The sequence below is a fragment of the Cavia porcellus genome, unplaced genomic scaffold (assembly GCF_034190915.1).
Source record: "Cavia porcellus strain 051 isolate PalLab524CR breed Dunkin Hartley unplaced genomic scaffold, mCavPor4.1 scaffold_4, whole genome shotgun sequence".
Classification (NCBI taxonomy): domain Eukaryota; kingdom Metazoa; phylum Chordata; class Mammalia; order Rodentia; family Caviidae; genus Cavia; species Cavia porcellus.
The window spans coordinates 55,548,721-55,571,784 of record NW_026947487.1 but is presented as its reverse complement, the minus strand read 5'-3'; the positions used below and the strand labels follow the sequence as shown (position 1 = coordinate 55,571,784).

General features: G+C 52.9%; 1 protein-coding gene and 1 pseudogene across 1 annotated transcript; one reads left to right on the top strand and one right to left on the bottom strand.

Annotated features, from left to right (window-relative positions):
- The first annotated feature begins 40 nt into the window (after nucleotides 1-40).
- On the top strand, nucleotides 41-19,998 carry CUNH13orf46 (chromosome unknown C13orf46 homolog). The gene is made up of 9 exons (XM_063247071.1): nucleotides 41-2,498; nucleotides 3,728-3,779; nucleotides 4,838-5,000; nucleotides 5,082-5,132; nucleotides 5,944-5,991; nucleotides 6,953-7,020; nucleotides 8,797-8,875; nucleotides 10,487-10,601; nucleotides 11,885-19,998. The coding sequence occupies exons 1-8, from the start codon at nucleotides 2,207-2,209 to the stop codon at nucleotides 10,574-10,576; spliced, it is 843 nt and encodes a 280-aa protein (XP_063103141.1). The 5' UTR covers nucleotides 41-2,206; the 3' UTR covers nucleotides 10,577-10,601; nucleotides 11,885-19,998.
- On the bottom strand, nucleotides 13,514-21,454 carry LOC100725510 (large ribosomal subunit protein eL6-like; annotated as a pseudogene).
- Between the last annotated feature and the right edge of the window lie 1,610 nt (nucleotides 21,455-23,064).

Genomic DNA, 23,064 nt, shown 5'->3' with positions numbered 1-23,064 from the left:
TGTCTCTGATCACAGGTAGCATCTCTGCAGGGACAGGTGCTGTCACCTGCCCAACAATTGACCTGAGTCTGGCAGACACAGCTATTTGTGGGGCTCTGGGGCCCACAGTCAGCTCAGCAAGAATGGGAACATAGATGTATGTGCAGTGCCAAGCCTAGGGTCATGGCCTTGAGCACAGAGAGAACAGGGCACCCAAGGGCACAGGGTGCTGCTCTCTGCCCTGGGAGCAGAGAGTGAAGGGCTCCAGGTAGATACCATGGCTGGCTGGACACCCAACAGATGGTCCTCACTTCCTTATTCTTCTTTGTCTCCATTTGGCTTTCATTTTTTAGCTCTTTCTTTTTAATTGTGCAGTAAAGTAGCTCTCTCAGAAGAAGACTCTAGGGGTTCAGATGTTTCATGGGGGGATCCTGCATCTAGGACTCTGGCAAAAAGACAGAGGCTCCTGGTCAGCCCTGTACCCACAGGAGGGTGTGGAGGGGCAGAAAGGTGTGCCCTGCGTCTCAGGTCACTTGTCTGCTGGATGAACTCTAGCTAGGGTGGGGAGTACCAGTGCCCCGGCCAATCTGGTCAACCAGAGGTGAGTATCCATGGCAGGGCTAGGCAGGGCTGGGGACTCGTGATAACTTGTGCATGCTAATCAGAGGCAGACTAGCAGGTCAGTAAACAGGAAGGTTGCCTTGAGGGTAGGTGGGAAGGGACAAAGTCCTGGAGGACACAAGGCCGAAAGCCCAAGTCAGGTTGGGCCATGGTTGGATTTTGTGGAGCACCAGTCTGGGCACTCTTCTCCAGATGGCTGTTGGAGAGGTGAGGTGGCCTCCACACACCTCCTAACTTGCTTCTGGGCATCATCTAAGAGTGCAGATTGGAGTGAGAACTGCACCAAGCCCCAGGACACACACCTACAGGTCCCCTGGGGTGGCAGGACAGCCCCAAACCGTCACCATGCCTGCAGAAACATTATTCAAGTCCCAGGTAGCACTGTTGGAAGCTGCTGTGACCCTTTTCTCCCTAAAGTGGGGCTGAGCCCAGGTGCTTGGAGGAAGACCAGGGCAGGAGGACATTAGTTTCACTCCTTACATCCTTTCCTCCCTATGGTGTTCTTTGCCAGTAATCCTTTCTCTGTTCAGCCTGGAAACCTGCTTTCCTTACGAGTTCTTGCATCATATACAACCTACACTGACTCCACCTGCTTCCTCCTATTCCCCTAGCCTAGGTCCATTGAATTCTTAGGCCATAGTCTTGGATGACTGCTGGATAGGGTACCAGGCAGGCTGGGGCATGGGCTGAGTTACGGCCCCCAAATTCAGGCTGAAGTCCCAACATCCAGGCCTCAAGAGTGTGACAGCATTTGGAAACAAGGACTTTTGGCAAGAGACGAAGGTGAAAGGGGTCATGAGACAACCTTAAATCATCACTACAGGGTCCTTTTGTTATGAGAAAATTGAGTCAAAAGTAGCAAGGAGCTCAGAAGGAAATTTTATGAATTCCAGAGGACCGCAGAAGAGTAATCTTCAAAGTCTGATGCACTGATTATAGAGGGTTTTTCTTTTTATAGGGTAGCAAACAGAAGTAACAAAACTAGGTAAGCTTTTAGCTGAAGGTTATGGTCTAATGGGTATCTATCTTGTGGTGAACAGAACTGCGTGTAGTAAAGTTTTTAGCACATTTAGAGAAGTCTTACTTTGATAACAAATCGTGATTTAGCCAAGTTTAGTAGCAGAGAACAGAGTGGCTACAATTAGGTCAGGACTTGTGCTTGGCTTTCAGAGAGTGATCAGGACTTGGCCCCAGGGACACACAGAGAGCACAGTATCCACTGCGCACTCCGGAAGGGCTTTGACAGAGCCAACCCTGCTGTGCCTAGACCTCAGCTTCAGCCTCGAGGGCTGGGCCGCTGGCTGTGGTCCTGCACACTGTTCCCACCCCAGCTCCAGTCTTGCTCTGGAAAGCCCCCTGTTGTGCCAGTTCTGACCCACGCCCACCATCTTGGAACCTCGTAACCCTGCTTCTGGAAGGAAAGAAGAAAACCTGAATTTTCCAGGAAGAGACAAGCAGGAGCACCGGGCCTGGGCTGGACCCCTCATTCCATCCCTTTTCTAGTGGAGAAAACGAAAAGCGCCGAATGAAAAAGGGACAGGCAAGTCACCAACCTGGCCTGCAGGGAAGGCTGTGCTGGCCAGCTAAACTTTGACCTCTGACCGCAATGATGTCACAGCAGGTCCCTGGCAACACTGGGCTGCTTCCCTGGAGAAGAGGGCACAGCCAGGTTGCCAGCTATGGCCTCGGATTGAGGCAGCCCTCTGTTATGATGGAGAAGGACCCTGCCACACACAGGAGGCACCGGCCTGGCCCTGGGGCCCTGCCCTCAGGCACGGCCCCTGGGCTCATCAAATCAGCCAGCGAGGGACCCGAACTCCAGAGGAGCAGGAGTGTAGGTGGCCTGCTGCAGAAGGGGGATCCCCCGAGCCGCCCCAGGAGGCCACGCAGGGAGCTGGGTAGGAGGTGCAGGGGTAGGGAGGGGGTGCTGGGCAGGAAGGAGCAGGGCGGGAGACCACTCGGCTGTCCACGTGCCCTAAGACATACAGGGCACAGGGACACACAGGCTGAGGGCCCCAGAAATTGCTGTTAAAATCCTTGTCAATGACAGTGGGTTACTGGGGTTGAGTTACTGGGGTTGGGAGGACCACGGCCCTGAGAGCTGTTCAGAGGCTTCACAGCCTGGAACCTCAGAAGTGAGCCTCTGAAGACCACAGGCAAGGAGCTCAAGGCCACCACCTCAGGGGCCCGGGGTCAGTGGATTGAGAGGTGGCAGTGAGCTGGGCAGGGGGTGGAGGGTGGTGGGTTGGGGGGGTGGTGGTAGAGCACTCAACATCCCATCCAGGGATGGCATTTGGGGAGGGGCAGTGAATCAAGACGTCCAGCAGGGGGTGCAGTGGCTTCTGCATCTCAGCATTCCCCAGTCATGGTCTATGAAGCTCTTCAGGGTCAGCTACACCCCATACGCTGGCTCCTATTGAAACCCTCAAGCCTGTACCCCTAGAGTCCCTAGGGCAAAGCTCCCTGCTCAGCCGTGGACTAGAGGCTGGAGGAAGCTCTTCCTACCCCTCCTTCCCCACGTGGCTCCTGCCCCAGCCAGGTCCAAGTGCTCTTGACCCTGAGGAAGTGGATCAAAGATGCCCTGTGATGCTCCGTGAGGACTCCTGCTGAGCCTCTGTACTCCCTTCTGTCCTCCCCAGAGAGGAAGCCAGGCTCAGGTCCTTTGCTGACCCCACTCTGCACCAGAGAGCTGTGCTAGGAGGAGGGGATTTGAAACACTGGACCTCAAGTGTTCACTGGGGGCAATGGCTGCCTTCGTGGGCCCCCCAGAGAGGCTTCAGGTCAAAGATGCAGAGTGTGGAACCAGAGTGGGGACTCAGAGCAGGCACCCAGGGTGAAGACATAGGAGAGATGCAGGGCACAGGTGGGAATGGCCTTGTGCTGTGAGTGGAGGGTGGCTGACCCAGGACTCCAGGCCAGGCGTGGAAGTACGGAAATGTCCTGAGTAGAGAGGGCAGTGTTCAGAACATGGGCCTGGAGCTGAGGCAGGAAACTCTTTAGCAGTGAGTTGCAGTGTCAGGAGGCCTTGAGCCTCTTGGGACAGCCACAGAGTGGTGAGCTGTGGGAACACAGGAGTGGCATATGTGGGCATCTGGTGGCACTGACCAGTTCCCTCCTCAATTCTCAGAGTCTGAAGACCAGGGCCATGACCCAAGGAGTGACACAGACGTCGCCAATGGGTAAGCAGCCTTGTCTGCCTCAGTGGGGTACTGAGCGGGCTGCAGAATAGCGGCTCAGGTTTGGGAGAAGACACACCCCCCTCCACGGCATCCCCAGGACTCCAAAAATAGGACCAGGGAACAGTGACCTCCCTACCCATCTATCCAGCAGGCTTGGCCTGAAGTATCAGAGCAGTATTTCAGGGAACATCCTGGCTCCCCTGGTGGGGAGGCACTGTCCTCTCTGGAATCTGCTGTGCCCACAGAGGCTTGTCTTGTGGAGAAGGAATGCAGAACTATGACTAGATGGGAGGGACTCAGAAGGTGGCACCTGGCCACCTGGCCAGGCAGCCCCCTGTATACCTCCTATGGCTGTCAAGGGGCTGAATTCTAAATTGTCCCAGAGTTTTTCTTGGATACCAACACATCACCATCATTCCAAAGTGGGGGTCCAGCTATGACAAGAGGCCCCAGAGTCAGAGACAGGGAGGGTCCCAGGGAGGGTCCCACCCACCACGAAGCCAGGAAAGGGGCAAGTGACTGGTCATAAGGGGATGGTCAGATATGGGGCAGGGTTGAGATGATACCACCACTGCCCTTATGGTGGCACAGCTGGACATGTCCCCCCATGTCTATGAAGTCAGGAGCCACAACCACCCAAGTCCCAAATTGGTAATGGTAGAAAAGCCCCTGTGGGCCCTCATTTCCACATTTCATCTCGCCTGGTCTCCATGTGTGTGATCTCTACGCAGGAAGCCCTGCATCAGCTGATGGGTGGCCGCAACCTTGTGCCATGTCAAGGGGCTCAGCTGTAGCAGCTGTAGCCCTGTCATTGAGCCCAGTGTGTTGTAAGCAGGCTGCTGCCTCCACTGTGGTAGTCAGTATCTCTTGACAAGACCAGTGGTTGGAGCAGCCAGGCAGGCTATTGTGTCTTGGCCTTCTGCCACAGAATGGCCTTGTGGCTATCCACTTCCAGGGCCCAACGTCCAGCATAGGAGCAGCCCAAGAAGGAGAAGAGACATCACCCCAAGCTGTCTCATTGAGACACTGACCCCAGGCCCTTCTTCCCCTGCCCGCAGTCAGGCAGACCAAGAGGAAGACAGGAAGGAGAAGAATCAGGATGCCCAGGGAACCCTGGACCCTAACAGTGAGAAACTGGAGCCAGAGACTGAGAGGAGGGATGCAGAGGCCAGCACCAAAGAGGAGAAGGAAGGTGCAAGCTCATGCTCCAGGGAGGTCAAGGTCAGTCATCCATGTCTGCATGCATGTTTGAATACTGATGTATCCTAGAGACTTACCTTGTTGTCTCTCTTGGGCTTATAGGAGGAGCAGGAGCTGGAGCCTGTGAAGTTGGTCAGCCTTTTGGAAAAAGAGGCAAGAGCTTGGCACTTTGGCAGTGAAAGTTAGCTATGTCGTGCTTGAGTCCCAAGAAGCCACCAGGCACTGTGGGTTTGTGGCTCATGGGTCGTGTCAGTGGCTGGGCCATGCCCTCCTCTCCCTAAGAGTCTGTAGGCCAAGCTCTTTTCTGTCTGATGTGAGGCCTATCCAGCTGCCATTAGCACCATCACTACAGACAAAGGATCCTAAGAGGAGCTGAACCTCCATCTGCCCACTTCCCCTGCTCTGGTGCCATCTTGGGAATTCTCACAGGGTACTCTGTGAAAAGAGGTGGCATCCACTATCCCTCCCAGACCATGCTGGGGAAGGGAGACAAGTGGACACATTGTCACCAGGACTTTGCAGCAGGCAACCCTTGGTGTAGCTCTGGGCCAGCCACAGTGCCTGGATGGAGGCCATGGGCAGCTGCACACAGAGCCATGGGGACCATGGGGGCCCTTGTATGTCCACACCTCCTAGGAATCTGAGAGATGCTCAAGTGAACAGGACTGGGAACAAGACCCTGGGTCTTGGCATTGCCCTGTCACCAGGAGGCATTGGTGCTTAGGAGGCAGCTTTGGGGTCTCAGGGACCTGATAGGGTGAATGTGGAACATACCGTCCTACCAGACTTGGCCCCATGGAGAAACTGCAGTCCACCTGAATCATCCCTCCAACCAGCTTTGCAAGAGTCATTTCCTCCCAAATAGCCAGCATCTGGTAGGCCTGGTGCTGACTACCCAGACCAGATCCCCAAGTCCCAAGGAGTCTGCTTCCTCCGAGCTTACCATCCTTCTTTCCACCCACAGAAAACATCTGCATTTGTGGAGATTGACCTGGGAGATCACACTGAGGAGGTACAGGCAAAATCCTGCAGATGAGAAAGAGAAATCACATGGGGAAAGTGCCTGCACTGCCCAGGCTGGACCAGAAAGGCCTTCTGGAAATATGCCCCGCTTATAGGCTATGTTGGAGGGTGAGACAGAGACAGTGCTGCCAGCTCCAGAGATGCCCCCTGGGTAGAGGATTAGCCTTCTCAGGGGGATGCTGGGAACACTTTCACTTCTTGCTTGCCATTTCTCACTCCCATGCACACCCACACTGGTGTAGGCTCAACTCTTGAGCTTCCCATGAGCCCCTAGGATCCCCTATGGATTCACGCTGGGAGGCTGAATAGCATGGCTTGGGAGCTAGCAGATCTGGCCTTGGGAAATGTGGGGCTTTGCTTCTAGCTGCTCAAAAAAACCCCATGACTCCTATGCTTCCAGACTCTCTTTTGTGAAATGGGGATCACAGTGGTACCACCACCCCAGGGCTCTTTGTAGAGCTCTCAGAATAGAGCCTTGGACCCTGTTTTGGGTTATCTGGGTCTTCCAATACAGTTGCCTGGTCTCCCTCTCTGACTGTTTGCCACAGTGACAGTCATCTTTTTTTGCAAGCTCCTTGAAGTTCTCTGTTGGCAAGTTTAAGCTCCTTTCTTCCAGATTGCACCTTTTATCCTCTTTGTCCTCAGATCACAACACAGGCTGAAAAAAAATCCCCACAAGGCCACTCAGGGGGCCCCCAGGTTCTGAGGACTCCCAGGAGGGCAACCAGCAGCACAGTTGGACCTGACCTGCAGTCCAGGGGTTGTGGAGCCACCTCATGATGCATGTGTATCCAGAGTTCTCAGCTGGGAGTTTCTACCTGGCAGAGTCTGTCTGATGGGAGGGTACCCTGGGCCAAGGTGATCTCTGGGCCAACTCTACACCATCCTGTTGCTTGAACAGTTCTCGCAGGCTGACTCTGTCCCCTGAACCTCCTCTGCCACTCCCACAGGTGATCGCCTGTGCCATGAGAGAGGATATGCAGGCCTACATGGATGCAGGGGACCTGTCAGAAGATGAGTGAGTGGCGTGTGGGTCTACACCAGGGCCCAGATGTATAGGGCATGGGCATTCACAGGCAGGGGTCACAGCTCCCTTCTCCCTGGGCACATGAGGAGACCCAGTGCATACGGAGGCTGCGGGAGCCCAGGAACAGCTGCAGCGCTGTGTATACTGAGGCTTCAGCAGCTGAGGGCTAGGCTGCAGCGCTATGAACTCTCAAGGTCTTGGGGACAGATTCCCCAGAGCTCACCTTACTCCAGAAGCCAGGTGTTGTCTCCCAATTGCAGCAGCAACACAGCCACAAGAGAGAGAAAGGAGGAAGTAGAAGGTGCAGAAGATGAAGACAGGGCCAGGGATGTAGTTCAGTGGCACAAGTGCCTACTTGGCAAGCATGAAGTCATGAGTTTGATCCCCAGGACCAAAAAAAAAACAACCTGAGTGGAGGTGCAGAAACCCTGGTCCTGGTCCTAGGGGCTGGAGACCACATGTAGCTGTGACAGCATGGCAGGTCCCTCTCAGCATGGGTTGAAGCCCGCTAAGACAAGGGGCACATTGGTTCTGAAGACCCAGGCTTGCCAGTGGGCACCATGTGGGCATCTACACCAGGGCCCAGATGCACAGGGCATGGGCATTCACTGTGCAGGCATGCCTTGTGGCTCAGCCACAAGGACATTGGGACCCAATCAGCAAAGATGCCTGTCTCTGGCAGGGACCGCTGATCTATTTTGCCTTATTCCAGACAACATAGAGAAATAAAAGCCAAAAATGGCAATTACTCTGCTCTCACCCCTCAGGTATACTCTGGCATATTTACTAGCAAAAAAAAAAATGTTGTAAAGGAGAAACTTCTCCATCAGTCTGTGTTGCTGACACCTGGCCTTTTGGTAGCTGAGGACATGAAGACCTGCATGTGGCAGGGTGGGGGCATCTTTAGTGACACCAACCCTCAAGAGGACAGGACTGTGCAACGTGGGGCCTTGGCTGTGGCAGTACCTGTTGTGACTCTCTGGGGAGTCCTCACTATCATCCATCCCACTCCTCAACTCTGGAATGGGGGAAGGATTCTGAGAGGAGCTGCAGGAGGCCCTCAGAAGCTCCCTATAGTGTCACCTCCTCAACCTATCCTGGCCTCTGGCCACTCTCCCACCTCTGGGCTCTCCCTGGTCTTTCCCAGATGTGAGAGAGTTATTTTTCTCATTCCACTGGCTGGATTTGACCACAGGGCACTTGGCATGGTGGCTTTGTTTTCTGCCTCCAGGGCTGGACAATCAGATCCACAAGTCTTGTCCTGGGCCACCTTCCCCAGGACTCTACTACCTGCTGGGGACTCACAGCAGGGCTGCCACACAGCCTGACCTGGCCTGGCTGGGCATTGGGGCCAGCTCCTCCTTTTCCCTCTCCACCACCTGCACCATTTTCCTCTGCACTCATCCTTGGGGCAGTGAGACTGGGCATCCACGCACTAGTAGCCTGCTCACTGCCACATGGGTAGCTTTGGCCCTGAGCAGGGTGGGAAACTGGGAGCCTCTGCCACTGCGTTTTTGAGGGACTCCTGTCCTGCACTCCTGGTTTGGGGCCCAGGGCAGGTGTGGCTGTGTCAGCAAATATCTTGTACCTGAAGTACCCTCGAGAGCAGGAGCACAGAACAGCAGCCCTGCAAGAATCTGTGCCCACACCTACTTCTCTGGGACTTGGTGACAGGCCCTTCAGGGCATGTTTAGGATGGAGCCACTGCCATAGGTGCCCATAAGGTCCTGGTGCAGGGCTTCTCACTCATCCACTCTTGGCCTGCAGGATAAAGACCAGCTGGGTGTGCTGCATCCCATACACCACCAGGAGGAAGGCCAAGCGCAGCATGGCGGCCCTGGAGAAGGTATCTTAATCTGGATCCACGGGTGGGCAGGTGTTGGGAACAGGTCAGGCACCTGTCCTACCCAAGACCCTGCGAGGCTCCCAGTTTTCCTCTTCCATCTCACAGGGTTGGCTGAGCTGGAGGGAACAAGGAGTAGACCATTCTGTCACAGCAGAGACCCTAAGTAGCTCCAAGACTGCACAGGACACAGGAGAAAGTCCTGGCTGTGGAATGGTGTATCTTTCCAAGGACACACAGAAAGAGCTAGCAGGATGTGAAAGACAGGGAGGGGCAGGAAGGTAGCTCACCCATTTGCTGATGGTGGTGACTGGCATCACCCCACAAGGACATGGCCAAAGGCCAGGTAAAAGACAGACAGAGGCGCACGCTGTGGGCATTCTTTCAGGACAAGGGCCCTAAGAAAGGCTAGGACTCCCAGCAGCCTCCCAGACCCACCCTTGGCCATGTCCCAGAGCTAGGGTGGCAGCTGGGAATGCAGGTGCTCCTCCTCAGCACTCTCAGTGTCTTGTTTTTGCCAGAGCTCAATGGACACGCAGGTGCAGGTTGACTGCAGTCACTGCTCTGTGCCTACGGAGGCACCCGTGTCCAAACGCCAAGGGGTGTCAGGAAGGTTACTGTGCCCACTGATTGTCAAGTTAACCACATCTCCTCAGTGCAGCTGCATCTCCCAGCCCCAGTGAAGACACAGGAGACTAGGCTTTGAGGAAGTGTCCTCAGAGCTGGGTACAAGGGATCCAGAGAACTAGATGGTCACTCAAAGGCCTCAGCAAAAGCAGAAGATGCCGGAGGTGACCAGTGCTGCTCATGTCCCTGTCTGAGCAGCTGAGTCAGAGCTTGGCTCAGTGTTTGCAACTCAATCTCCTGAGACCACATCCATCCTGTCCATAAAAGATATGCTGCCAGCACCCACTACAGGCACCCTCACACACACTAATACCTGCACAGGTGGTTTTCCAAGAACACACATACACCCTGCCACTAGCACATCTATGTGTGTACACATGTGTATATATGCATACACAGTTGCACACACCAACCTGCACTGCATACATGGGTACCTGTGTGTGCTCATATGTGCACACATGTAGTTCACCTGTATCATGTATGTGTGCATATGCATAGGTATACCCTAACCCTAATATGCTCATGTGCATTCTCAGTCACACACACCAACATGCTGTCATACATGAGTACAGGTGTGGGTTCACATATGTGCACATGCAATTCACATAAAGTATATGTTTTGCACACATGTGTATATCACGTGCTGGTACAAATGTGGAGTGTTTGGGGCCACATACAGGCCACACATGTCCACAGTTAGGCATGTGCACAAATGTGACTCCCACACCTGCACACATGTTCACACCCATACTTATGCAAGTGCACTGGATCACAGACCATATATGGCCACTATCGTGCACATACTCACTTGTGTGCAGCACCTGTGCATGCAGCACAGTGGGAATAGGTGATGAGATCTATTCAGGCCACAGACTAGTGTTTATTGTCTCTACTTGTCCTGTGGGGTCTGTTTCATAGAGTTCAGATGAGGACTTGGGGTCACCTGGCCAGGGAGAGATGGGGCCTCTCAAATATCTGTGTCCACAGAGCTCACCTGGACAGTTTGCTTTGACGTTGGAAGGCACTGACCAGTCTGGCAATCAGGTAGGCCAGTGCCCAGTGGGAATCCCGCCCTGAGACAGCTTCCTGAGCAGGCCCACAGGTAAATGAGGTAGCCCTCCTTGTCCAGCCTATAACATTAAACCAGCCACTGCTTTCCAGCTGCTGCCAACTGAAAATGTGTTTAGAAAAGCTGAAAAGAGCTGGTTTGATCAATGCAGGTTGGAGGCCTCTCTCCTTGTGGCCCTTACACACAGTGCAAGTATTGGTGTGAGTCTCCACCCATGGTCCATCCACTCATCCCTTGTCCCCAGAATGCAGTGGACCTCCTCAGACCTCAAGGAGATCATGCTGGGGCAAGGGTCATGACAACCATGGGTACCAAAGCAGTCTGGGCAATGTTCCAAGCCTTGGTTGTGGCCACTTTCAGGTGACTAGAGACCGAGCTCACTTTTCATTCCAAAGATCAGCCACAGTGGCTGAGCCCTTTCTCCTTCCTACAGAGGCAACCTGGCAGGGAGGCTTGGTACGGCACCCTCTCAGATCCCTGGGTAGTGGCAGCAGCCATTCTTTTGGAAGGGACAAGCCCAGAACTTGGTCCAGGAGTCGTCTTGCCATGGTGTGTGTGGAGGCTCTACAGTAGTCCATCTGTCTGCACAGCAGCGGCTCATTAGAATCTGATGATGCTGGAGCTCAGGCAGGATGCCAGTTGCTGTGCATAAATTAGCTAGGATGAAAGCCTTGGCACAGCTCCAGGGCCACAGCCTGGCAGGGCCCTCTGGGCCAAGGGTGCCAGCTACACCTACCTACCCACTCCCATGATTCTCATGAATTCTTAGAAACTAGGCAGGTGGATGAAGATGGAATTTGCAAAGCTGAGATCACTGCATTTGGGTGTCTCACCTTGATGATGAAATCACAATGATTTCCCTGATATCCTCCATGCCTTCCTTGGAGGCCACATGGCCTTCATCCAGCTTGCTGGGCAGCATATCTTAATTGGTCTACTATTCATAAAAATTAGCGAAGTCACCAGGAAGTAACCCTAATGTCAGTGGCTCCTTGGCAGCACTGGTGAGATGAACTTAGTCAGGATGACCAGTGTGGGAACTGCATGCCCTGGCCCATCAACTCTGCCCATTTTAATCACTCCTCAATCCTGCAAGCTGGTCCCCACATCCTTCCGTCACAGTAGAGGTGAGACTGCCACTTCTCAGGCAGCAAGGCATGCGAGTAGGCAAGGTGGAAGTGCTTAGGGCTTGGCTGAGGACTGTCACTAGTTGCAGTCACACTTTCCCATTTTGTGAACTTCTAGTGTAGCCAGGAAGGCAGGCTGGTCAACAGCGCCCCCAAGCGGCTGTACTCCCCAAACCTCTCTGTTTTCAGTCCTAGGAACCAGCCAAGATCGGAATGCAGCCTGGCCTTCACCTGCCACAGACTTTAACCCTTAGCTATCCCTCAGTAAAGACAGACTGGAAAGTGAATGCACCATGGCTTTGGTTGCGACCAGACTCTCTGATGCCCACAGGCTGCTGCTGAAGGCAGGCTAGCAGCCAACGCAACCATGGTCCATTACACAGACCCCTCTACCTCCAGCCAGCCTGGGTTCGACTCTGACCTGAGAGAATTCCCATGTGACTTCCACCCAGCAGGGAGTAAGGTGGACACAGGGGCTTTGGGAGAACAGGCGCAGCAGGAGGCATTCAGGATGCCCTATAGGCCAAGTGTCGTGTCGTCTCAGAGGTTTCAGGGCCACCAGCCAGACATGTGGCACAGGAAGAGAGGGTCCCTGGCCTCAGGCCCAGAGTCCTGGGAAGAGACAGTGTGGCATGCTGGCTGCCTTGCAGGCCCAGATTGGGGTGACCTCTGGGCCTCCCCTTCCACTATACAAGCCTCAGCTATGGTGGTGTGGGGGTGGGTTCCAACCTCCTCTGGGAAAGATCCTATGAAGGAGGGGAAGTCAGATATCCTGAGGGAGCTGCAAGACGTTGATTCAGACAGGCTGTGGTGTCCACAAGGATGGACAACTCCACATTATGGATGAGAAAATACTGCAGCCCACAGGCATGAAAGCAGGCACCAGGCTCAGAAATGGTGAGCACTGAGGCCATTCCTGTCTCCTGCGCTGGGCTATCTTCATGGCATCTGGACACCTCACTGCCCACTCAGTGGGTAAAGAGCAACCACAGTAAGCCTCAGTCATTCCTCAGAGAAGTCCCAAGGCCCAGGGCTGGATGAGAGCTCCATCTTGGGACCCCTCTTAGCAGGTTCTGTGGTCCCCTTGTCCACCAAATCTGGCCTCATCACCAAGGAGGGCCCTGTCCTATACACAAGGTCCTGCCTCCTGTTCATGGATACTATACCCCAGCCAAGGACCCTGCCCTGACTCATGGACCCTGTCCCATAGCCCTGACCCCATCCAAGGGCCCTCCCCTAACCAGGACCCTAACTCAAGCCAAGGACCTTTCCACAACTCAAGGGCTCTGTCCGATACCCTAAGATCCCGCCCTGATCCAAGGACCCTGTCCCCCATCCCAAGACCCTGCCCTAACGAAGGACTCTGTCCAGCTAAGGATCCTGTCTCCTAGCCAATGACCCTTTTACATTACAAGGACCCTACCCCTTAGCCAATTATTTTGTCCCCCCATCCAAGGACCCAATCTTCTACCCATGAGTCCTGCCCTACACTACCCCCGTTCCCTCTCCTAAGAGCCCCATCCCCCAGTCTACAGGCTCTATCTCCTGTACCCAGGTCAGGGATACCCCTGAGCCCATCTATAAGGCCCCTGAAATGGTGTCTTCTATTCCTGCTACCATCTTTTATTCTTGAGAGTGACAGTCATACATCTCCATCCATAGATCTTCATTTGTGGTCTTAACCTAAACTGAGGCTGCTGAGATTTGGTGAGATTTGTGACCTCCTGGGCAGAATGGATGTGGGGAGCCTCTGTCTGGCCCCCAGGATGTTAATTCACCACCCCAGCCCCACCCCAGGTATAGCTTCAGGCTGAAGACTCATTCCCCTTGCGAACAGGCATAGGGAGGAACACAGGGAGCTCCCAAGGAACAGGTCAGGCCCAGGCAGGCCGGATCTCCCTCAGAATCTTCCTCAGAATCCTCCCCATCTTCCTGGTACTGGGTCCCCTTACAACTGAACAGCAGGGAACCCAGGAGCAGGAAGGCAGATTCCAGGAACAGTGCCAGGACCTGGTGTGTGGGGAGATGCAGGTGGGCCTGTGGCCCTGCCCTGTCGGTGCCCACAGTGTCCGCCTCCTGCTCTAGGCTGAGTATGGCCTGTGTTTGGCAAGGGTTGGTGCAGTGTCCTAAGTAACTAGGAAATGTGATCTTACAGAGCTGGGGTGGGAGGGAGTCTTGTTTCTCAGCCCCAGCTCTGAGTCATGCGTGCTCAAAACCACGTGTGCCCTGGCGGCTCGTGCCATTACCCAGAAATGTGTGTCCTAGGACCAGTGCCCTGTACTCACGTATCCTCTCCAGGACTAACATCATCCACACACTGAGCTGTGACCCTGACAGGCAATGGATGGCGTCTTCCCCAGTTCCCCAGTGCCAGCAGGGAGCCTGGAGCCACCACCTTGCTGTGGGCCTCCAGAGACTAGTCCTTCTGTCTTCTTGGCCAGGTGTAGGATTCTGCAGCCCAGCAGGTGAGCACAGGGACCCCTGCACCCCCTTACATTCCACACAATGATCTAATCCCCATTGGACTACCTAGCCCTGCTCTGCAAACTCAGCCCTGTGTGGGAAATGGCGACCCACGCAGGCATAGTATGAAAAGTGATTTATTAGCATGGGTGCTGCCCAGACAGTGAGGAGCCAGTGTAGCTCAGTGTGCAGTGCTGCTGTGAACTGCAGGCACTCCCAGAAGCCAAAGGAGTGAGGCACTGGGTCTAAGGTACTGGGGGCCTGTTCTTGGGGAGAGGTTGACAGGGAAGACCTCGCCCAGTCCCCACCAAGCTGCTCCACCCACTCAAGTCCTCCAGTCAGAGTCCTGTCTTGCCTGCAGACGCTGAAGAACCCAGACCTCCTATCAGGACAGGCCTTGGGATCTCCTAGTATTTCTCACTTGAATAAAGGCACAGACACATCATGGTGCTGCAGAAACACCATCAGTCAGGAAACCCAGGACCAGGTGCCTAACCTGGCGGCACAGGGTACGGCCCAGTTTCTGTGGGCCTTTGATTCCTCTGCAGTGCTTCACTCTGTTCATGACAAACTTGGGCACCTCAAAGCTGCACAGTGCTCATGGGAGAATCTGTTCTCCCGCAGAGCTTGAGTACCATGAGAGACAACCTGGGTGCTATTCTTCCCACCATAGCATTCAGGCTTGCTGACCAGCTCACATGACTTTGCTCCAGAGTCCGTGGTGACATTCATTGTGATAGGCCCTGTGCAACTCGGCCTGATTCTATGGCTGTGACCTATAAAGTTGTTTTCAGCCAATATCTGGTCCTGCTGGCACTGTGAGGCACATGGCTATTTCCTTCCCTTTCAAATTGGCAGAGCCCACTCAGAGTATTCACCAACGACCCGAGGAAAGGAAAGGGACATCAACACAGTTCCAGTGTGGGATGCTGCCATCCGGCCAGCCTGAAGTGCAGGACACAGTTTACCCCAAACAGCAGTTGCTGTGGGCAACAGGAAGCCAGTAGCTCCCAGCCTGGCTGCTACCGAGAAGTCAGAAGACCACACCATTGTCTTCCACACAGTACTGGGGAGGGGACAGGGGTTCAGGAAGAGCAAGATGGCTCTGCTGGCCAGGCCACCCTGGCTGTGTGCCTCGGACTGCAGCCAGTCTCTCCAGCAGGGGCCAGAGGCCAAACTGTGATGAGTTAAATAGCAACTGCCAAATTCGCTCCTAGGAAAACAATGGGCAGGGCCAAAGCCTCTGGCTCCTGTGTTCCTGAATGTGGCTTTCAGAGCTGTTTTCTCCTTTCTTCTGAGCAGCTGGGACCTTGGGGATAGAGGTATCACAAAGCCATGACATCAGCACACATGACACCAGGGAGACCAGACTCTGATGCAGAGATCAGGAAGGATGGGCCCTTTGCTCCACAGGCAAGGAGAGAAGCCCTGGGGACTCCAATCACATTAGAAGCATAGAAAGGCTGTCCAAAGGGACCCATGAGCAGGGAACAGTGGGAGGACGTATCCCTCCAAAGGAATTACAGGTCTAGGGCTGTGAAAGACAAGGTGGTCCACAGGAGACTCAACCAGGCCCAAGGAAGCAGGATTGGACAGAGACAGCCAGGGCAGCACAGGACAGGGAGGTCTATGGCATGGCCAAATTGGAAGTGGTGGGTCAGTTGTTGTATGTGATAGGTTCAGAGCAAGGCAGGTTATGGCTGAGTGCTGAGGATCTACCAGGGTTGAGAGCCTTGCATACAAGATGGGAACAAGGCACTTTTTCCTGAGCACAGGCATGTGGAGTCCTGATTTCTCCCTGAGGACCATAGGAAGGATAATCATGTGTGGCCTGACATCTATACCAGCCATTCAGAAGGGACATTGGTTTCCACAGGTGACCTCAGGAACCAGAGAAATTATGGAGTGGGAAGTGAGAAATATCCATTACTCTTGTCAAAGGCTGGGCATTTTGTGTACTATGTTTGAATTAAATTATGGCTACAACTCAGAAACATTGACCACACCCAGCATTGAGGAGGAAAAATGGAGCAGGAAAACTGTGTCGGAGTACTGCCTGTGCAGAGCAGGTAACCATGGGGAATAGACAGGCTTCCTTGCCACACTGGAGCATGTTCCTCTGCTGGTTCTTCCCACCATAGCCAAGACCCAGAGGTAGCTGCCGCCCGTCACCAGGTTAGCAGTGAGTGACTTACCACAGATCTGCCCAACAGCTCTGAGACATTCACTGTGTGGATGAGCAGGGTGAGAGACCACCGGTCCACTTCTCTCCAACTCAGAGCCTGCAATGTCTCCAGAGTGATGGAGAAGCCAGTGCTGCCCAGGAGAAGAGACGTGTCACCATGACCACAGCCACGGCTAGTGGCTGTGTCTGTAAGTCAGGGCATGTTGAACTGCACATCTTATACATTTAAAGCTTATTTTGAACATTACTGAGAAAAGCTGAAAAGTAGACCCTCAGAAACACAGGCAGCCATGGACAGTGGAAATGAGGGTGAGCGCTGGCCAGGACCCCTCAATATGGCACCACACTGAGAACCAATGGCCTTGCTACTCCGACTAAGGGTGCAGTCTGCGTCCTGGGAGAGTCTAGATGAGCGCTGACAGGTTAGCGGCTGGCCTCTGACTCACAACAGCCCTGCAGCGGAGCGGCCCCCACCCAAAGCCCAGGCCTGTGGGGAGGCTCTTCCTAGGACCTGGATTCCTGGGCCCCATGCCCCACAGAGAGCAGGGGCTAACTCACCCCCTGTCTCTAACCCGATAGTATGGCAAAACTGCAGAAAGAAGCCGAGCCTGCAAAAACATCCCCTCTGAAACTTTCTTTCCGAGAGCTGCAGTAGGGGCCATACTTCGCAAGAGCAAAGAAGGAGGAGCTGCTGGGGTAGAAGGGAGCCTTGGATGCTTGAAAGTTTGGTCTGCACCAGAGGGAAGGTGCCTAGCCAGTGACAAGGGCCACCAAGACCTGAGCAAGCCCTTTGAAAGGCACAGGATGGAGTTGCATCTTTAGTGACACTACCCCTCTCCCACATAGCTCTCCTGGTCCATCCTACACACTTTGTGTACCATTGGTCCCAAACCCTTTTAGGCTGACCTATGTGCCAGAGGTGAGCCCAGGATCCAGGTGACTCCGAAGCTGTCACCACCCCAGGCCTCTGGAGTGGCACCAGAGTTATCAGGTACAGTGAAGTCAAGGTGGTCCTGCTGGATGTGATGGTTATGTTGTCCCCAAGTGAGGCAAGTAGATGGCGTTGCTGCCAGGAACTCAGGGTTTGGTGACAGAAGAGGCTTTCAGCCTCAGGTCCACATAACAGAGGCCACAGGGCAACCACAATTGCTGTGCTCGCTGGACAGAAGGAGGGCAGCCCTTCCTTGGGCATTAAGGCTGTGTCCCTGGTGACAGCATGCCTAGAACACAGCTCCCCTAGTGCTGGTTAGAGGACAGGAACCCAGGTTGGTAGCAACTCTGACCTCCTCACTGGGTATGGAGGTGGGGAGGCATCAGTCCATGGGTGCTGCAGGTCTTGGCTGGGGTGCAGAACATGGCGCTCTCTGCCCTTGGCCAGACCCAGCCCCCAGAGGAATCAACGTGGGATCACCCTAACAGTGAGTGGCTTCCTGGTAGCTGGCCCTCTCCCATCAGGCCACAAGAAGACATAGTGACTGGAGACCAGATGCTCACCATCTCTGGGTGCTCACTGACACTGCAAGCAGAGCAGGGGGTACAAGGTGGTGAAAACCCTCCTGAGGAAGCCAGCTCACCTAGGGGCTGTGCAGAGGACAGGGCCCCTGTGCAGACAGTGCAGAGGACACGATGCTCCTCTCCATTTGGGCAGATGGGGAAACTGGAGCTAGAAGCCAGCAGAAAACTGCCACCAACAGTGATAAATACCCTAGGGCCTGGCCCTTGGCTGCCTGCAGGACCAGAGGCAGCTGCATCAGGAGCTCTGCCTGCTCCCTCTCTCTCTGCTTCCCTCTCCCTCTCAGGGTTTTTCGGGCAGCACCGTCCCTCCTCTTTCACCCAGGAGCTGGACAGCCTCCAGCCTCAGTGTCCAGGGTCCATGGGCTCTGAGGTGAGCAGGCCAAAGCAGGGCTTCTCCCCTAGCCTGGGCCACAGCCCCAGCATGAGCCAGCGCAGCCCCCATTCCTCTGGCAATACCGTCTGTATCCACAGAAGTGGCCCCGTCTGCTTTGGACCCTGCACACAGGCCATAAAAATAAGATCCCTGGCCTCACGCATCAGGAATGTAGCCTCCTGCTCCATGGTCAGCTCTCGGTCTCCACACCATCAGGGAAAGGACCCCTTGTTCCTAGCTCATCCTGGAATCCACACGAGAAATAGTCATCACTTAAATGGATAAACAAAAATCCAATTTCCCTTTTAAATACTTTGGTTCTTTTTTAGAGTTAACATTTCAAAACATCTGGAGGAACATGGTGTTTTCTCTTCCAAGAACCTCCATGGAGTTTTGTGGGTTACCACAGAGTCTGGGGCACATTTTTTTCCCTAGCAGCCTGGGTCTGGGCTTCATCCCTCAGACGACAGCCCTTCTCTCATGACGTGGATTTCAGGAGACTCTGGGAAGGTGGTGCATGGTGTCAATGGATGTGGGAGGAGAGCAATTTGGGCTACCCAGAGCCCACAGGGCCACCAGAGGCACATCAGGGTCCCTAGGGGTTGGGCCTGGGAACCCAGCAGAATGGGTCAGGATGGAGGCTTCTGAATCGCAATTGCTGATCCTCCTGTCTCTTGAAGCAAGATCACCCCATGTGTGTGCAGTGTGGGCACCCTGCTGCATGGCATCCATGAACAGTAAAGTATGTGGAAAAGGCAGAGCCCTGCATAGAAGATGATGGTGTCCTTCAAAGTACCTCATAGCCTCAGTGAGCCAGAGGATGGACAGGGAAAGCAGGCCAGGGCCCTGATCTAGGAAAGAAGGAGGGTGGAGAAAAAGGAACCGGCAGATGAGTAACTGCAGAGGCTAAACCCTACAGGGTCATGTCCCATCCCAGAGGCCAAGTCTTTGCTGAAGTTCTGACTAGGGACAGTAGCCACACACACACACACCCACATACACGAGGACCAGGCTGCCAGGCCTGCTGTGGGGGTCGGGGCCAGAGCTCCCCACGGCTCCTAGCCTCAGCCCTCTATGCTCTCCATGATATGTGTCCTCCTGCTGAAGGGGCATTGGGGCCAGAGGTGGCACGAAGCACATGCATCCCCGTGGAGTAAGTTGGGTGCTCTTCAGGGTCCTGGAAATGGATGGGAGAGGGAAGGCCTTCCACAACTTGAGAGCACACTTGGGGAAGACACATGAACATTGGGTTCACTGATAGAAACCATGTGAGAAACCACCACTGCCTTGTGAAGACGGGGCTCATAAATGCACAGCTCCTTACAGACTTCCAGAGGGTGAAGTTCACTGAGGCAAGAGCTGCCTTCTGGCAAACAATTTAGCCACGCTTGGTGCAGGCACAGTGCTGAACAACTGCAGCAAAGTCCAGTCTAGCATGCATTCTATTCTCCAGAGAACAGCTCATGCCCTTTGAGTCACGGCTCGTCCACCATCCTGAGTCACGGCAGCCACCAGTCTGTCTCTGTGGGCTTGTCCGTTCTGGATGTTATATACGAGAGGAATCATTGTGTCTGGCTTGCTCCAGGGACCACAGTGTTTCCAAGGTGCATCTATGTGATAACATGGGTCAGCACCCCAGTGCTCTTGCAGGTGAATGAAGTGCCATTGTACCACATGGCCCAGTGTATTCATCTGCAACGGACATTTGGCTGTTCCACCCTTTGGCTGTTACACATAGTGAAGCAATAAACAAATATTTGCATTTGAGTTTCTATGGGCCCTTGTTTCTTTTCCATGTAGCCAGGTGTTTAAGTGCTGGGTCATAAGGAGGTTTTTGAAGCTCTACAAAGCTGCTTTTCTTAGCTGTCACGCCATTTCACCTTCCTGCCAGTGAACCTTGAGGATTACCATTTCCACACATTTTCACCTTTGCACTTAAAAAAATCAGCATCCATCTTCAGGAATGTGAAGTTGAATCTCACTGATTTTCATTTGTGTTTCTCAATGAATAATGATGTTGGGCATCTTCTCATATGCTGTTGGCTATTTTTACAACTCTTTAAAAAAATATCAATTATTTAGGATTTTGATAAGAAACTTGGTAAACTCTACCTGTCAGAGCACAAACAGATCACATGTAGCCCCAGGGCTGAGGAACAGCTTTGATTTTTGGTAATGCTTGAGTGTCCACTACTTTCTGATTGACCTTGGGCTGCTCTGAAATCTGGTATTATCTCTTTCTTGGTCTCAAAGATCTCACCCTTCTGGAGTCTGGGCTTCCAAAGCTGCTGCTTGAAGTAAGCATCAGTGTGGTATTTGGAGATTTTGTGATGCTGATAGCAATTTTTGTGGAGATGGAAATGACAAATTTTTTGTGTCTTTTTTGCAAAGGAATGCGATTAAGGTTAAGAAGCCCAGTCACAAGGACCAAGCCAACTGCTTCACGAAAACCACACTCTAGCCTCTGCGGTGCCCAACGAGGACGATCAAGATGGTCTTGGGAGTGATGTAGCAAGCAGTTTCTTCACCTGCTAACTGAAGAGGTTTTTGTTGTGGTTCAACAGCTTTGAGGGCACATCATTGATAGGATAATATCTAGGCATTTATCAAAGCTTATCAACCCAGGCACCACCATTCGTGTCACCAACTGGTTTTGTAACAGTAGCAAAAACTTCTCCTCCTTTTTCTTCTCAACCTTGAATTTAGCAGCTGTGTACTTTCTCTTGTACAAAGCCTTTCTGGAATGCATAGCAGATCAGGACTATCTACCAATTCCTGTAACCAAGACAGAGTTTTGGCTGCAGTGGGGCTGCACCTTCTTGGGTTTTTAGTCTTCACATTGTTATTTTTACCAGTGCCAGTGGCATCACCCTTGATGGCTTCAGGTTTCTTCTCTTTAGTATCTGGCTTCTCATTTTTTTCACCTGCCATCTTGCAAGATGGGAAAGAGCCATTTGTACAACTTTTGAGTTAGGCTGTCTTCACATATTTTGGACACTTATGTTGGATCCATTCATCAGTGGATTAGTTCACTGAGGAGTTCATAACTGACTCGCTGTTAAGGGGTTGGGCCCCCAAGGGTGTAAACTGGAAGGGTACACAGCTCCTCTTTTCTCTGTCTGCCTTCCGGCCACCACAATATGAGCAACTTTCTTCCTCCAGGTCCTTCCATCACATGGTTTACAGTGCATCTGGCTGACTCAGCCCACTGAAATTAACCTCTTCTCCTCTAAATTGTAGGTGGTAGGTATTTTGTCCCAAGGATGGGAGAGTGACTGATACAGAAAACTGGTGTTAAGTGTAAGATAACTGCTATTATTATACATGACCATGTGCCTCAGAAGTCTTTGGAAATGATTTGTGGGAAGAGTTTGGAAAGTCCTGGAGAAGATGCCTAGTGAAGCCCTAGACTGCTGTAAGTCAAGTTTGATGAGAAATTCTTGTCAGATCTCAGAAGGTCAGAATGCTGATAAGAATGCAGGGTGTAAAGGCCATGCTCAGCAGTTTCAGTGGAAACAACGACTCCATTGGCAACTAGGCTAGAGTTCATGTGTGTTAATTCTTGGCAGAAAATTTGTTTTCATTTTTTCCATGTTCTGAGATTTACTGGAGACTAAAATTAAGGGGAGTCAACTAATTAATATGGTGGAGGAAATTTCAGCCCACTGTTCAGACTAATATGGGTATAACTGGTTGCTTTTAGCCAGTTCTATAATGAAAATCAAGAGCAAACAGAAAATGTGAAAAGTTTACAATTTCAACTGCAAAGTTGAAGCTATGGAGATCATTGTTTCTAAAAAAAAACTAGCATTAAAAAGAAGTCAACTCTAGTGTGACTCAGTTGTGTGATGAGTCTGGGTCATTTGTGCTCACTGTTGGAGTGCAGGGTGGACAGCACATGGGTCTCCCACAGAGGCCTCCAACAAGGCTCTGGTTATAGTGGTTTCAGTCCAGGACTTGCCATGACAACACTAGTTTGCCCCTAAAGCTCAGGGACCCGCCAGCCCATGGTAATAGGAACCACAGCAGACAGGAACCCAGGATGGGGCACAGAGCTCTGCCCCTTCCCCCGTAGACAGCAGCTCTGTGGAGCCCCATCCTGGAACATTAGTAGGAAAATCCTCCTTAGTAAGGGCGGTGGATAGGAGTGGTATCCTGGCTCATCACCAGCCATGGGGTATGCAGAGGGAAAACCTTTCCCAGGTGTATCCCCAGGCATATCCCCCAGGTGTTAAATGCCAGTGTTCCCAGAGGATGGTTGCTGAATCTCACTGGTGCAAGAAGACTTCTGGGCTATGCTCAATTCCTGGGGAAGCTGTCTGGCATCCACAGAAGAGGAACCATGGAAAGTGCTCAACTGAGGACCTGGACTGACTTCACCATGCTGGCCACAGTAGGAATGCAGATGGTGACAGTCTGTGGAGATGAGTACCTGCTGCTGGGCTGCCATCCTTTATGAGGTAAACATAGCATCAGTGCACCCTCAAGACCCCAGAGCTTTTTACTTACAGAAACAAAAGAGCCAACCCCTAATTTCATGATGGATCTTAAGCACCAAACAATGATGGAAGAAAGTGAGAGAAAGTCTCAGTTCAAAGCCTCTTTTTTGTTTTTTGAGACGAGACCTCACTATGCAGCCCAGGCTGGTCTTAGACTCTGGGGCTCAAGCTGTTCCAGCCTCCTAGGAACTTGGGACTGAAGGCACAGTCCTGGCTTCTTCCTGGCTCCTTTAAGCCTCTTTCATAAGAATAAAATATGTAGGAAGAGACAAGGCCCTATGATGTAATCACTACTCAAAACCTACTTCTTAATGCATCACCATAAGTGTTAGGT